The 17,435-nt window shown below is 40.5% G+C and overlaps 1 protein-coding gene across 1 annotated transcript in view; it reads left to right on the top strand.

The window, feature by feature from the left end:
- Positions 1-2,184: 2,184 nt before the first annotated feature.
- Dus4 (Dihydrouridine synthase 4) overlaps positions 2,185-17,435 on the top strand; it is a 111,142-nt gene continuing 95,891 nt past the window's right edge. The window contains exon 1 of the mRNA XM_067138938.2: positions 2,185-2,726. Within this exon, the coding sequence (XP_066995039.1) occupies positions 2,650-2,726 (77 nt within the window). The 5' untranslated portion in view covers positions 2,185-2,649. The remainder of the gene's footprint in view (positions 2,727-17,435) is intronic.

Consider the following 17,435-nt stretch of genomic DNA (forward strand, 5'->3'; position numbering starts at 1 on the left):
TAAATGTTCACGAAAATTGAAAACAGTTGGCTGTGCATCACTTCTAAGGCGTACAGTTTGTCCAGTTCTATCAAAAACAGTCTTCCTCAGAGTGATCCGACCAGAGAACAGCTGTTTTAGAAGGCTCCCAATTCTCCCGCCTGATACTCCTAATCCATGATCTTAGAAGTTTGGGTCTCGAGAAAGGAAACCTACAAAAATTAATTGCCATTTTGCTCCCAGAATATGCGAAATGAGATACAATAAACCTAAAACTCAAAACACTACCCTAGGAAGATTATTATGTATAGTATAAAAGTCACCATCCGTGGTGTAGTGGTTAGTGTGATTAGCTGCCACCCCCGGAGGCCTGGGTTCGATTCCCGGCTCTGCCACGAAATTTGAAAAGTGCTACGAGGGCTGGAATGGGGTCCACTCGGCCTCAGGAGGTCAACTGAGTAGAGATAGGTTCGATTCCCACCTCAGCCATCCTGGAAGGGGTTTTTGCGTGGTTTCGCACTTTTCCAGGCAAATATCGGGATGGTACCTAACTGAAGGCCACGGCAGCTTCCTTGTCTATCCCTTCCAATGTTCCCATTCCCCCGCAAGGCCCCTGTTCAGCATAGCAGGTGAGGCCACCTGGCCGAGATACTGGTCATCCTCCCCGATTGTATCCCCCGTCCCAGAGTGTGAGGCCCCCGGACACTGCTCTTGAGGCGGTAGAGGTGGGATCCCTCGCGGAGTTCGAGGAAAAACCGACCCCGGAGGGTAAACAGATAAAGAAGGAGGAGATAAAACGCACCGATGAAATGATTTCTCCTTCTGCTGATCGGTTCTGTTTGTACATCCATAACCTGAATACTGCGGCATGTTAAAAACCCGTACTCTTCATTCAGATTTCACATGAACACATACACATTGAAATTGAATCTTGTAATTTACAGGCATACTACAAGGCAACGAACCTAAATTCGTCAAGTACCGGTACACCATTATTTCCTTTGCAATAACACAGCACAAAACACCCGTGGAACTACAATCAAGAGGCCTGGCGTCCCTGAACTAAGCATAAACAAAGCAAGCGCGCTCCTCGTGGTCTACTGCACCGTGCGCTCGCTGCCATCTTACCACGCCTGTCATTTTCTATTCGGCTTACTGCTACCCAAGCTACCAGCCATCCAGGTATAGAGATCAGTGGTTAGCATATATATTCTTCCAGTGACAGAGATTTTTATAGTACTTCATAATCTTCTGATCTGCTCGACCCATATTTTAACTGGCATAAAATGTAATACGCATATTTTATTATATAGTGCAGCAGTTAACCTTCAATACCGATGTGTTGTTGGAGGTGTGATCTGTGGGTTTTAAAATGACACAGAAGTGATTTGGGTAAGGTGTACAAGAAATAACGGACGTTACGCTTATATAAGAATTATAAGATCTGTTCAGATCATTTCCAGGCCAGCGACTTTAAAAATCCTCTACTATACAGCCAAGGGTATGTTACATTTTTACTCCAATTGTACGTAAATATTCCTCAAAGCATCACTATCGACAACGTTTTCATACTTTTCTTTTCTTTCTTTAATCCCTCTTCTCAGATTAAAGCCGGAATTTTATAGATTTTCTTTCTGTTAGTAGGCTTCATGTTAAGAGGTGAATTGTCCAGCTTTTAAATGTTAATACATTGTATCATGTGTGTAAGGAATGTGCAGATATTTTTATTGACAAGTGTCTTAATGTGATCATACAATGTTTTTTAAATGAGAAAAAACAAATCCAACCGTAAAAGTTCAGGCAGGAATGCTAAAGCTAAAAAAGTAATGCATAAATGAAAGATCATGCCATTTCACAGCAGCCCATTTCATATCTTGTTTATGTGTCTAATTTCAGTCTTTGAATAATAACCTTTTAAATAATTCTTCATTCATTTATCCAGAATTGATTTAGCAACTTCGAAGTTAATATCTCAATAATACTTTCTTTCTAGATGTAATTTATTTATCCATTTCCGTATATACATTTCCATTGATATTTGAATTCAGCGCGATTTGTTCAGGTCAAGTCACTAGGAGCGCAACCGTCGAATTGTCTCCCATTTTAACAAGGCGAAATCCGTATGTGTCGCGTATTGTCTCTACTGTATTTGGTGTTAGTTAAATACCGAGCCCAATCAAATATCAAGATGTAGAAGAAGAAGTTTGACACTTTAGCGGGAAGACTTTACAGTACTTTTGTCTGTTGCATCTTTTGCGTTGTATGTCACAATCAGTGATTGGGTAAAACCGATCAGCGAAGCCCTTTAAATTATTAAGTAGCAGAAAAAAGCTTGTCTATCATCTAAGAAACCCTACTTATGCGTGTGGTAAAATAATAATATAACCTAGTATGGAGGTTTAGGTTAATGGTCGGAATACCTTTCACATCTTGCGAGTGCACACTGGATGTTGAGAAGGATGTTCACTTCGCTTGTTTGTTCGTGGTTTGACAGTTGAGCTTGAAGACTTCATCGTAACCCAGCGTGGGGATTAAGGAAAATAAGTAGTAAACAGCGTAGTAATACAGCCTGTTCGGTTTTGTGTGAGACAATGAATGTTTATGTGTGACGTGATGTATATGGAAAACAAGTAATTTCTTTTTTCTGTTTGGTGTCTGTCAGTCTTCGTTATGGCATATGATATTTTAGACCTTTTCGACTCGGGCCGTATGGTGACAGTATGTGCCCCAATGGTTCGCTACAGCAAGTAAGTGATATTACTGTAAATAAAATTTTTTTGTAACTTACTGTATTGGGTACGATTCGCAATGTCAAAGTGAAAAATACGGGAAACGTATCAAGATTAAAAGCATTATTGTTGTTGCTAACTAGCAGAATGAAAATTGTTTTAAGGGTTTAAGCATGAGCTAGTAGCTATGGAGCTTAGAATGGTTGGTGGCTTAGAGAATGAGTCTGGGAGTCAACTACAGTCATAATAGGCCTATGCATTCTAGGAGATAAAATTGGTGTTGTATCGTTGAGGATAAGTGCACTTTGTGGTGTTAGCACCTTGATACCGGTCGTGCTGTAATTACGACTATGAGCCGTGGTACTAGGCCTAACCCTCACGCGGTGCACTTTATAACTACGTGTATGTGCAAAGCTTTGTCTTCCCTCCCCTCCTGTTTGGCTGTAAAGTGTTACCTTATTATTTTCATTCATGCAATAAATTGTGATCAAATTGACACAGAATACCTTTGCAGGAATACTTTTGCAGTATTTGAGATATTTTATTGTTACTAAAAGCTTTGAGGAAAGAATTCGTTGAACATACAGTATATGATTGAGTGAAATATGTAATTAGAACTTGTTGAAATTTAATTTTCTTCCTATTTACAACATAATGTAGAAATACTGTTGCACTTTGTACATCGGTTGAGCCTGTCATCTCATTTTATAGGTTATTGTGTCCAGCTCTTTGGCTGAATGGTCAGCGTACTGGCCTTGAGTTCAGTCGGCCCTGTGTTCTACTCCCAGCTGAGGGATTGGGTGTTTGTGTTCACGGCCTCTCTCTCTGGCTGACCTTGAAGTTATGTAACAGCAACAGTACCTCCCAGCTACCTGCGAAGTGATGCACATGTTCCAGATGTTTCAGCAGGCCCCCCCACCCGTAAGCCAGAGGGACAGGAGGCTATTTAAAGGTGCGGCACAACTACTACTCTTGTAGTTTATTTTTGCTGCCTGAGGAGACTGATTACCTCAGATCGGGTAGGGGTGTTTCAGTCGCCTTGCCTATCAATACTACAATGTATTTAAAGCGTCGGCAGACTGTACGGAAGGTACATAAAACAACATGGTTCAACCAGGAAAAGAACTAAATAAGGTGACGCTTCCGTACCCAGTGGGCATAATTAGGAAAGAGAAAAAGCATATGAAAATGATGTACAGTAAGTAGTAGGAGGAGAGATCCTTCCAGCGTAATAGCGACCATTTGCTGCGTTCCTATCTGCCAGCCCAGTTTTGTGTTGTCTTCAGTAGAGCTTGCATCGTGTCCAAGCACATTGCGCATTCCACATTCAGTAAAAGTACATTGCCATGGGGCGTGTGTGTGTGCATTCCACATTCAGTAAAAGTACATTGCCATGGGGCGTGTGTTGAGTCGCTTTTTGTCGTGATACTGTAGGCCTGTTGGCCGCATTCGTGGCTCTAACTTTGCTTGCCCCAGCCCAATGGTCTTGTCAACACTAGCCAAACCTAACCAATACAGACCAATAGTTTTGTTACTAGCTGGACCTAACCAATCCAGAACAATGGTTTTGTCACTAGCCTGACCCAACCGATCCAGACCTGGTTTTGTCACTAGTCTAACCTAACCACTCCACACCATTGGTTTTGTCATTAGACGGACCTAACCAGACCTGACCAATAGTATTGTCACAGCATATTAGAGGCCTGTGGGCTGTTTTGTGGCTCTAACATGGGGTCTTGCGCCCTCATACACTTTTCCTTGCACGCTGATGTTGGCAAGCCTGGTGAGTGCTACGTGACGTCCGAGTTATACCACATTGGATCTCTAAGTTTTGTTTTGCTCACTGGGTTAGGAAGTTATACCTTAAATAATTATTCAGCAGGTTGTAGAAGCTGAACACCCAGGCTGTTCTTGTTTACATTTCTCCTAGCCTCCGCATTTTTCCAGTTGTACAATCCTCACGACTTGTAAGTTACAAAGGGCATTGGTAGCTACTGTCCATCCTTTGACGCAATGGCGGGAAGAAAAAACCATGTGCAGGTCACCCAAATGCAGAACAAATTGTCAGTGTGGTGTATGACCTCATGGGTCCATGCATATTCTGTTTTATGTAGTTTTGATCTTAAGGCTGATTTTTTAAAAAAAAATTTTTATTTTTATTTTTTTAGCACGTGTTGCAATGTAATTCTGGTAATAAAATACCTCTTTCAGCAAAGTTGCGCTTGCCTATAGCGTAATTTTGTGTGTGTAACCCTTTTCTAACACCCTGAGGTTTGAATTTCAAGACTAATTGCTTAATAAATTATTGGCAAACGAGTGAAACCATGATGCGAATTGACCACTCCATGTGTCAGATGGTTTTGTTGGAATGAATAATTTTGATTGTCACGTTGTAACCCCTTTTTACTCCTCGCAGGGGTTGAATTTCTAAACCCTGCCTTTTTTGTTTTGTTTCTATGGTGTTGTTTTTATAAATCCTTGGAAACAAGGACAACTATGAAGAATTTTAACATCACACTGCTACATGAAATTCTTTTGGAGAATGAATATATTTCACTAAAAACATCTTGTTCCAAGCTCTCTACACCCATTTAATTTCTTTTGTGGTGCTTGTCTTGACAGTCTTTCTTAATTCATCCACTTTACATGACCAGACCATCTCAATCTGTTCTATTCCACTTTGTCGTTTAGGATGTGCAGATTTAGCTCTTTTCGTATGTCTTCATTTCTCACGGTATCCCTCCTTGTCTTCTGTACCATACTCCCCAGGAATTTTGTTTCGTCTGCCTGTACTCTACTCTCATCTCTTTTGAGTCATTGTCAAGATTTCTGCTGCATGTGTCATTACAAGTAAGTAATATCCCTTGTACATTACTTCCTTAGCCTTCATTGGTACCACATCTTTATTCCATATTAACCTCCGTACCTGGTGGTAAAAGGCACTCCCTATTTGTATCCTCCTACAGATTTCCGTATCTAGTCGGCCATTTTCTATCCGTTCACTTCCCAAGTATTTAAAGTGTTCTACTATTTCCAGTTCCTTATCTTAAGTTTTGAATGCTCATTTTTCTTATCTTACTATACTCATCACCATTGTCTTGCTCTTCTCCATGTTAATTCTCAGTCCCCATTGTTAAATCCTTCTGTTCAGTATATTCAGCTATTGTTGTACCTCCTGATTTTCTCCGCAGATCACATCATCATCCGCAAACAACATTACGTTCATTTCTTCCTCTATATCACCTTCCCTTGCAGCATTTACTATGTCATCCATCACCGTTATGAACAGAATTGTAGGTAACACACTGCCTTGTTTATACCATTGTGAATTCCAAACCATTTTGATCTACTCACTGTTTTCTTCACTCAGCTGGAACAGTTATCATATATATTGCTTTTTTCATTGTTATTATCTCCTTGCCAATGTCCCTGTGTGTCAGGCTTTCCCAAGTTTGTGTTATGGGGATGCTTTTTCTAAGTCTATAAGAGCCATTACTATATCCTTCCCATATTCCCAACTCTTTTCCATGATCTCTCAATATGAAAATGGGATCCACAGTTGACGTTCCACTTCTGAATCTAAACTGTTCTTCTTATAACTGACTTTCCACCTTTTCTCTAATTTTTCTTTCCAATATCCTTTCCATTATCTTGGCAACATGCAGATGATGGTGATTCCTCAGTAACTACCACTCATCTTCTTATCTCCTTTCTTGAATGTTGGTACTGTATTATAATCCCCTTTTCCCATCCCTGGGGCATTTTTTTTTTCTCTCTCCATATACACTTGAGAACTTCTATAAGTCCACTGGAGTCCATGCTGTACAGTTATGTTTTAAAACCATTTCTCATTTAAAATCTAAGGCTTAAATGAACAAACATAGTGTGACATTTCAACTTTGTATGTTGAACAGACAGAAGAATGATTATCTGGTTTTAAGGGCTTATCACTGTTTAACCCCCTTTGAGGTAGAATGTTATGAAATCCTTTCTCATTTAACACATCTGGTACACAAAAGAACAATCATCCGGGAGATAGTAGGTTCGAATCCCACTATTGGCAGCCCTGAAGATGGTTTTCCGTGGTTTCCCATTTTCACACCAGGCCACGGCCGCTTCCTTCCAACTCCTAGGCCTTTCCTGTCCCATCGTCGCCATAAGACCTATCTGTGTTGGTGCGACGTAAAGCCCCTAGCAAAAAAAAAAAAGAACAATCTTCATATGAAATTTCAACATTGTACGTCAAGGAGCTTTGGAGAAATGAAAACTTTTTAACCTAGTCATTTAACAGCTTACCAATTCACATGAGGTTTTTTTGGCAACGATTGGGTAAGAAAAGGCTAGCCCTGAGAAGGAAGTGACTCTGGTCTCAAGGTACAGTCTGTTGTGAAAATTGGAAACCATCTTGAGGCTGTTGATGCTGGGGTTCAAACCCAACATATCCCAAATGGAAGCTAACAGCTACTCGGAAAATTAATATACGTGTAATGCCGTCTAGCCCCTATTCAAACCTGTTACGAGCTGAATACTTGAAAATTACTTATTTAACATCTAAGACCAAAGAGGCCGTAGTTCCAGGGGGTGATCGTGGCTGTTTCATGAATCGCTCTCCTGTTACTGGGCAAGCCTCCAGGAGATATTCACTCTTTATGGCTTGAATCCTCAGTGATGGTGATTTAGTTCCTTCACTGCCTCCTTCCTCAGGGCTGTTATCAATGCCCCCCATAAATTATGCTCCCCGATAAGCACCAGCCTTTGATGGATATCAGCATCATGGAGCCCATTTGTTGTTGTTGTTGTTGTTGTTGTTTGAGTCATCAGTCCATAGACTGGTTTGATGCAGCTTCCATGCCACCCTATCCTGTGCTAACCTTTTCATTTCTACGTAACTATTGCATCCTACACCTGCTCTAATCTGCCTGTCATATTCATACCTTGGTCTACCCCTACTGTTCTTACCACCTACACTTCCTTCAAAAACCAAATGAACAAGTCCTGGGTGTCTTAAGATGTGTCCTGTCATTCTATCTCTTCTTCTCGTCAAATTTAGCCAAATCGATCTTCTCTCGCCAATTCGATTCATTATCTCTTTATTCGTGATCCGATCTATCCATCTCACCTTCAGCATTCTTCTGTAACACCACATTTCAAAAGCTTCTATTCTCTTTCTTTCTGAGCTAGTTATCGTCCATGTTTCACTTCCATACAATGCCACGCTCCACACGAAAGTCTTCAAAAACATCTTTCTAATTCCGATATCAATGTTTGAATTGAGCAAATTTCTCTTCTTAAGAAAGCTCTTCCTTGCTTGTGCTAATCTGCATTTTATGTCCTCCTTACTTCTGCCATTGCTAGTTATTTTACTACCCAAGTAACAATATTAATTTACTTCCATTAAGACTTAATTCCCAAATTTAATATTTTCTGCATCACCTGCCTTCGTTCGACTGCACTCCATTACTTTTGTTTTGACCTTATTTATTTTCATCTTGTACTCCTTACCCAAGACTTCGTCCATACCATTCAGCAGCTTCTCAAGATCTTCTGCAGTCTCAGATAAAATATCAATATCATCGGCAAATCTCAAGGTTTTGATTTCCTCTCCTTGGACTGTGATTCCCTTTCCAAATTCCTCTTTGATTTCCTTTACTGCCTATTCTATGTAAACATTGAAAAGGAGGGGGGACAAACTGCAGCCTTGTTTCACTCCTTTCTGGATTGCTGCTTCTTTTTCAAGGCCCTCGATTCTTATTACTGCAGACTGATTTTTATAAAGATTGTAGATAATTTTTCGTTCTCAGTATCTGATCCCAATCACTTTCAGAATCGTAAATAGCTTGGTCCAATCAACATTATCGGATGCCTGTTCTAGATCTACGAATGCCATGTACATGGGTTTGTCCTTCTTGATTCGATCCTCTAAGTAAGATCAGACATAAAGTCAGGATTGCTTCACGTGTTCCTACATTTCTTTTGAAGCCAAATTGATCTTCTCCCAACTCAGCTTCAACTTGTTTTTCCATTCTTCTGTAAATAATACGTGTTAAAATTTTGCAGGCATGAGATACTAAACTAATGGTGCGGTAGTTTTCACACCTGTCAGCACCGGCTTTCTTGGGCTTAGGTATAACAACATTCTGCCAAAAATCAGATGGGACTTCTCCTGTCTCATACATCTTACATACTAAATGGAATAACCTTGCCATGCTGGTTTCTCCTAAGACAGTCAGTAATTCAGAGGGAATGTCATCAATTCCAGGTGCCTTGTTCCTATTTAGGTCGCTCACAGCTCTGTCAAACTCTGACCTCAAAATTGGGTCTCCCATTTCATCAGCATCAACGGCCTCTTCTTGTTCCAGAACCAAATTATCTACATCTTTACCTTGATACAACTGTTGGATATGTTCCTGCCATCATTTTGCTTTGTCTCCTTTCCCTAGAAGTGGCTTTCCATCTGAGCTCTTAATATTCATACACCTAGATTTCCTTTCTCCAAAGGTTTCCTTGATTTTCCTGTATGCAGCATCTACCTTTCCTAGAACCATACAACCTTCGACATCCTTGCACTTTTCCTTCAGCCATTCTTCCTTAGCTACCTTGCACTTTGTATCCACTTCATTATTTAATCGTCTGTATTCTTTTCTGCCCTCTTCATTTCTAGCATTCTTGTATTTTTGTCGTTCATCAATCAGGTCTAGTATCTCCTGAGTTATCCATTGATTCTTAGTTGATATTTTCTTCCTTCCTAACATTTCTTCAGCAGCCCTACTGACTTCATTTTTCATGACTATCCACTCTTCCTCTATTATGTTTCCTTCAGCCTTTTTATTTAGTCCTTGTGCAACATGTTCCTTGAAACAATCTCTCACACTCTTTTTCTTTCAGCTTGTCTACATCCCATCTTTTTGCATTCTTTCCTTTCTTCAATTTCTTCAGCTTCAGATGGCATTTCATGACCAATAAGTTGTGGTCAGAGTCCACGTCTGCTCCTGGGAAAGTTTTGCAATCCAACACCTGGTTTCTGAATCTCTGCCTAATCATAATGCAGTCTATTTGATACCTTCCAGTGTCTCCAGGTCTCGTCCACGTATACAGCCATCGTTTGTGGTGTTTGAACCAAGTATTGGCAAGGACTAAATTATGACCAGTGCAGAATTCAACCAGCCGACTTCCTCTTTCATTCCTTTGTCCCAATCCGAATTCTTCTACTGTATTACCTTCTCTTCCTTGGCCTACCTCTGCATTCCAGTCTCCCATCACAATTGGATTCTCATCACCTTTTACATATTGTATTAAATCTTCTATCTCTTCATCTACTCTTTTGATTTCTTCAGCATAACTAGTATGCATATAGACCTGCACTATTTTGGTGGGCATTGGTTTGGTGTCTGTCTTGACGACAATAATTCTTTTAATATGCTGGTCGTAGTAGCTTACCCACTGCCCTATTTTCTTATTATTAAACCAACTCCTGCATTTCCCCTGTTTGATTTTGTGTTGATAATTCGGTAGTCACCTGACCAAAAATCCTGTTTTTCCTGCCAACGTACTTCACTTATACCAACTACATCTAACTTTAGTCTATCCATCTCCCTTTTCAGATTCTTTAATCTACCACAATGATTCAAACTTCTAACATTCCACGCTCCGACTCGCAGAATGTCAGTATCCATCTTCCTGATGATCGCCCCTCTCGTGTAGTCCCCAACCAGAGATCCGAATGGGGGACTAGTTTACCTCTGGAATATTTTACCTGGGAGGAAGCCATCATCAGTACATCATTCATACAGAGAGAGCTGAATGTCCTCGGGAGTTAGTTACGGCTGTAGTTTGCCGTTGCTTTCAGCCGTGTAGCAGTATTAGCACACCTAAGCCATGTTGAGTATTATTACAAGGTCATATCAGTCAGTTATCTAGACTGCCGCCTTTGCAACTTCCGAAAGGCTGCTACCCCCCTTTTGATGATTCACGATATCCTACAGATAAGAAGACTGTCCTTTCTTAATTAATATACATAAGCACAATAGCATCATCATCGTTGAATCTATTTATCCCAGGTTATTACTGCATTTAAAACAAACCCAGTCACACAAACAACTTCACCATGTAATTTAAACAATTTCTGTGGACTAGATGCAAGACAAATGCCATGTCCAATCAATAAAAAATATAAAAAATAAAAATATATTAAAAAACAACCACCAAGCACTGAACACCTGGCCTACAAATTCATCTAGCAATCATCCGCTCTGTGCCCAACAACACATTATCTCCAGATTACCTATAAAACACTACACAAAGTGTGCATTTCCTCGAAGAGGAATAATCCAGTGTTACTTACAAAAGAACACTGTGGCATCTTCCACCAACCACTCATCGGGAACGTGAATTAGCTAGTAATGCACTCGTCATTACCCTGTATCAGTATGGCAATGCATGCATAAAGAACTCTTACAGCAAAGACTTCATAGTGGTAATCGTCATAACATATCCACAAAGATGCACACAAGATGCTGTCAGTTGGAGCAATTATTTTATTCACATCTACTTACAAATTAAACGCACACATAACCTTAATCACTGCTGTCACAAACAAAAAGACCTTGGGTGAGTGAATATTGTTTTCAAGTTATATCCATTTATCGCACTTTCGTCAAATAGCCCCCCTATATCGTGATACAATTTCCACACTTTGTCACATTCTCTTTGTCCTCACCATTTAACTGTCCACAGACTAACTCAGTCACACAGCCCTCCTGTTGGCGCTGTCGAAGTCCACAGTTCACAGCCCGGCGATTCCATCGGGTTCGGTCGACGGTGTCATCGTTCTTGGTGATGGTGATCCACAGGTCCTCACGTGGAATTCGAAGCTCCGCTGGCTTTCCCCTCATTCGTACCTTTGTGTTCTGTCAGGTGGCACCCTCGTTTGGAGGTTGTTGATTTGGACCTCATTGGTTCTCCGTCACCTACAGGGAGTCTCACTGGCTGTGCCATTGCCATCACTGCGTCCATATCCTGGGACAGCGCCTGAGCCTCCCCATAGTTCTGCTCCACGCTGAACATCCTCCCTGGACAGTTCACGTTGCCGTGGAGCTTACTGCAGCTGTCGAGCGCCTTGCTCTCGATGTCATACTGGTACGGCCCATTCACCGTACGTCGTCTGGTTGTTCGGTCTCGGCATCAAATACCCACGGCGTTCTATTGGTGCGCTGAGTCCTCTCCTGCAGCTGAATTCGGTAGTTGGCTCTCGGTTTGTGGACACTGCCGCGCCCGCTGAATTCTCCCACAACTTCCTTGCAGGTCGAACATGGCTGCGGGCTGTGTCGTACTTCCATCTCCAGCCCACGAAGTCCTACAATCGGGTATTCGGCTCCCTCTTCTGACGTCAATCCGGTCTTGAACAGGGTCCCGATTTTCTCCTAGATTTTTCCAAACTGGGCCTTGATGTTTCCCTTGAGTTTTCCGAACTGGGCCTCGATGTTCTGCTCAGTGTTTTTAGCCAAGGAAATTAACTGTTTAAACGTCATCACGGTCCTCTGGTCGGCCTTCATTTTCGATTCCAGTAGATTCTAAGATTCCTGTCACGGTCGCCAGTTAACATATCCACAAAGACGCACACAAGATGCTGTCAGTATCTTATGTATAGACAAGAAGAGGTTCCCCCTTATCAATACAATTTTATTGTAAGAATTAGCTGACGGGTCCAGTTTCGACTTTAAACAGTCATCATCAGCTGAACATGAATACCTTTACATATGTGTCAAGCATTAGTTGGTATTGCCTTTTCTAAAGGGAGAAGTAATAGGGAAGCATCATGTCCAAATTGGGCATATTAAGTGTAAAATGATTATACATTATAATTTTGGCATTCAGGTACTTGGGTATAAAGCTATCTCCTTCAGGACTAGAATTTGTCTATGAAACCTAACTTAAGCTTAAATCTAAATTACAAATACATTAAACACATTAAAATACACAGTACATGTTAAAATCCTTTAAAATAATGGATATAAAACATTTCATGGAATTGAAGTATGTGTCTTGCATGTATCTTCATTCTCGTTTTGAGTCCAATGTTATAAATAATTCAGTGCTTGCGTTCATAGGCAATGTTTTGTTCTCATTAGGAAGTCTTATTGTTTATTAAAATGATGTCTCCACTTATATGTGTGGTGAAAAGCTTCTATTGTTAACAAAATCCAAATTATATAGACAGAGGTACGTATGTGCAGCTGTGAGTGGAATATTATCTTTGAGTATTGGAAGAAGATGTGGTCTTGGTCATCCGTAAGTATTTCTAGATGCGGAGTTGTAGTGGTGGCTGCTTCCTCATCTATAATTGTGTGCTGATATATATTTATCTGTGGAAGACAAAAATAAAGTGAGAGTAGAGAGTTATAAGGTGAAGGAATGCCTATATGTGTGTGTTAATGTGAATGTGTACTTACTATTGCATTCATGGCTGAGTTGCGTTGGATCTGAAAGCTTGGCGTGTTCTTCTACGCGTTTTCTTTAGGTTTGTGTCTGCTGCTGCGAGAGGAGTGGATAGAGGGGTAGGGAGAGTTGCTGTTGTGTGGGTAGGGGTGGAGCTGGGCGTGTTGTTCGACGGTGCTATGGCGCGTGTTATGTTCTGTTTATTGATTATTTTTAGATAGTCTTTTTTTTAAGGCGGGGATGTCTTTAATGAAAATAGTGTTCGTTTTTTCTGTAATTTCATTTAGATTGTAATTGGGATTGACGTATTGGTCTAACAATATGTAATATATGTAATATAACAGAAGAGTTTTACATATTGTTAGAAGCCGTGAAGCTGCCCTAGGCCTTTAGTTTAGTGTGGAAACACGATTAGTCTGGACTGGTTCTTGCCGTGCGGACGGTTAGGATAGGACCTGGACAAGACCAATGGTCGAGGTTGGTAACGGATTATGATTAACATTATTCATGGGAACGAGATCATGTGCCACTTCACATTGGCCAATAGGAATGCAAGTAGCTACTTCAGAAATGAAAATGGCGTGTAAGAATCTTCATTAGGTTATAAAAGTAAATATACTTCTTCGGACGGGATGGTGGGTTCCTGGACATCGAAATGAACACATCTCTCCTCTGAGATGCTCTCCAAGTAAGATTTCATTAATTTCCACTTAATATAACATTGCAAATAAGATGACAGCCGAGCTGAAGTAATACCCATTTTTCATTGTTGCAATGAGAGATTCGTGCAGGAGTGGTGCAAATGGAAGATCTGTCTGATTCAAATCTCCAACAAGTGATAATAAAATGACAACTTAGCCTTAAGAAGCTTATCTTTAAGTGAAGTTGATACTATTTTGAAGCTGTTACAGTTTGGGATTTTCTTGTCTCTGTTCCTTCCACATATTTGTCAACATTAGGTAGGATATCTATAGCACGCTTAATGACTTTCGAATTTTCAAGCTATTTTATAGCACAATGTTTGAAAGGAAATACGTTTGAACCTGAATAATGTGTATAGTCAGCATGCCTTGCAGGAACATAGGAAAAAAAAAAGAAGTGAAGAGCATGAAGAAACTGCAATATTCCACTGGGTTTCTTTTACTGACATTTTATATGAATTGTGTACAGTATGCAAGCCACAAGATCCAATGTTCACCGAAATAGGAGCATCTGATATAGTGAAGGAACTTTTTATTAACATTTGGACCATCCATTGAAATTTGTAAGAGTTTTTTTAGATTGATTCCTTGCAGTGCTCGCAAAAAGCCATTTAACAAATCTGAGGAGGTAGAGTTACCAATACCTCATTAATATCAGGATTGGAACAACGAACTACAAGATCCATTCGGCCCATCTGAGAAACTTTATTCAGTGACTCGTCAAAACCAACGGTGAAATGAGTTCACTTACTACACATTTAAATTTAAGAATTTCATTTTTAACCCTCCAGTACTCGCGCAGAGTTTTCTCACACCATTGCTCGCGCGGGGTAAAATATTGCCCCATTCTTTCATGTATAGTACGCACACCTTTTAGTGATACATGCACATCCTACGTCTACGGCCCCCTTTGTTATATTGTAGAAAGTGTTTATAATCGGCTTCATTTGACCTCCAGTTCTCTCAGTGCGCGAGCACTGGAGGGTTAAGTCCGTATTGAAGCGAGAATAACAAATAAGTAAAATTTAAAATCCACCTTTTCAATATTAATATTAAACTAAACAAGTTATAACATTTACTTGGAACTAGTTTCGACGCTGGTGAATGTCAACTTCAGCCAAATATGAGAACAGGCAATCGTAAATAAACGTATCATCATTATATCAGTGCACATATAAACACCCTTAATATGGGACTTATGATGCCCCTAAAAGTATCTGGAGAAAACTTCAAATTATCATAATTTCAAAATCTTGAAGTCACGATTACATTTGATTAAAGTATATGCTGCTTCGCACTGGGTGTGATCCTGAGGTTGACCGTCCAGATCGTCAGGGGCTAGTTGCTCGATCTCGGCGGTGAATTCCTGCAGCATCTCATTGTCATGTTCGGTCCCCTTTCTAAGCTGAACATGGTAGACTGCTGCACGGTGGTGGTCACCATAGTGCCCATCGAGCGCTTGCACAATTTCCTCATAAGTGGCACCCAGTTGGAGGCTGTGTAATGTCTCCACTTCTCACCCATATAGCCCACCGATCAAGTATACAGCCCTCTCTTTGAACATCCATCTGTTCTGCATGCAGTCAGTCTTGAACAGGTTTTTTTTTTTACGAAGCTGAAGCCGCCATCACTGCTCATGGGCTTAGTATGGGTCTCTGTCTTCCATGCAAGGCACTCGCTTCCTCCCTCAGGTCTCAGAACTCTGGATTCCGCAAGCAACGCACAGTTCGTGTGCTGGGAGAGCTGTGATAAGCGGGCAACCAGGAATTAATATTATGAAGATGGGAGTAATAAACGTTATGACCCTGTCAGCAAAATCGGAACAGTTGACTGATTTTATGAAAAAAGAGAATGTTGCAATGATGGATTCTGAGTGTGGTCAAGTGGAGGGGAAAGGGATTGGAAGAGGATGAGTGGAGAATAGTGATGGGCAACGCTCTCTCTCGAGACTCTCGCAGGAATTTCAAGACCGATTCACCTGTACTGTGATCTGTGCAACGTCCCAGTAATTCAAAGTGTAAGCTTGATAGTTCATCATAAGCAATTTTTGTGTGAAATAATGTTCTCATATGAAAACGTCTTGAGGTGATAAATTTTGTCAAAAGCCTGAAAAAGTACTGTATGTTCAATTCTGAACACCTTAATACCATTAACAAAAGTGAAAACAGAATGCCAGTCTTGAACTCTTCACGACTTACTTGAGGAAGACATCTTAGCTGAATAATGCTGTATAATTTGTAAATAACTGTATATAGGATGTACACCTACCTGGATACTTGAGGCGTGTCTTATTCGAACGTAAGATGGGGCAAAATTTGCTTTGCTGCATGTGCAACCGCCATTACACATGAGTGGAATGTGTAATCTAAAATGCCTGAGTTTGCTCTATTTCTTTAGACAGGGATGATGGGCAACGCTCTTGAGACTGATTCTCCTGTGCTCTGCGACATTTCAGTAACTACGAGTGTAATCTTGATAGTATATCATCAGCAGTTCTCATATGGAAACATGTGTGTCGATAAATTTTGTCAAGAGCCTAGGAAAGTATGCATATTGAACTAAGAGCCCCTTAATACCATTAACGAATGTGAAAACAGAATATCATCTTAAACAGTTCACAAGGTATTTCAGGTGGACATCTTAGCTGAATAACCCTTATAATTTGTGAATAACTGTGGATAAGATGTACACCTACCTGGACACCTCGCAACTGTTGTCGACAGGGTAGCTTCTTGTGATGCAGACTGGACTGGAGGTGTTCTGTGACGATTTCACTTCATTGATATGATGTGCTTTTAAGTGCTGGATCATCCTAGAAGTATTTCTGCCGATGTATTTTACTTCTTTTAAACAAACAACACAGCTGGCTATGCTATGTGGCATCTCTTCAAAAATAATAGACATCCACAACTTACGTTGCATTTCGGACATCGTCTAAAAGTTATTGCGTAAAATTAGACACAGTTACGCATTGCACCGTCATATACAGAAGTACCTAATTATAACGCAAATACTCTATAACATTGTAAGGAATTATTTCCTTCGTCACCAAAATATCGGTAAACACAAGCAGTGGTTATATGATATTGAATGTGGGGTCTGATAACAATGTACACCTACCTGTGGAAAGAATTGGAGCAAACTCAGGCATTTTGGATTACACGTTCCACTCATGCGTAATGGTGACTGCTATGCAGCAAGGCGCATGTTGCCAAGTCTCGAGTTAGAATAATGCATGCCTCTAGTATCCAGTTAAGGGTACCTACAGTAGCTGTCAGTTTCTATACTTAGTCTACTCATTCATGTACTTACCACTGCATACAGTTATTATAATTATGTTATGAAAATGAAAACCTACAACCTGTTTTCCAGTCTGACCGGGTCAAGGATGTAATGAATGTATCATATATAGACTATTAGTACAATGGGTAGAGCCCTGCACGGATGTGGATATCCGCGAAGTTAGTGTCTTGGCGGATACAAACTGTAAGCCAGTGTGGGTAATTTTGCTGATTATTTCTAAATAATGTTTATGGTTCATGTTTGTGGGTTACTGTAGTCACGTCCTAGTTCGTGAACCATGGGCAACGGC

Source organism: Anabrus simplex, chromosome 2 (assembly GCF_040414725.1).
Source record: "Anabrus simplex isolate iqAnaSimp1 chromosome 2, ASM4041472v1, whole genome shotgun sequence".
Lineage (NCBI taxonomy): Eukaryota > Metazoa > Arthropoda > Insecta > Orthoptera > Tettigoniidae > Anabrus > Anabrus simplex.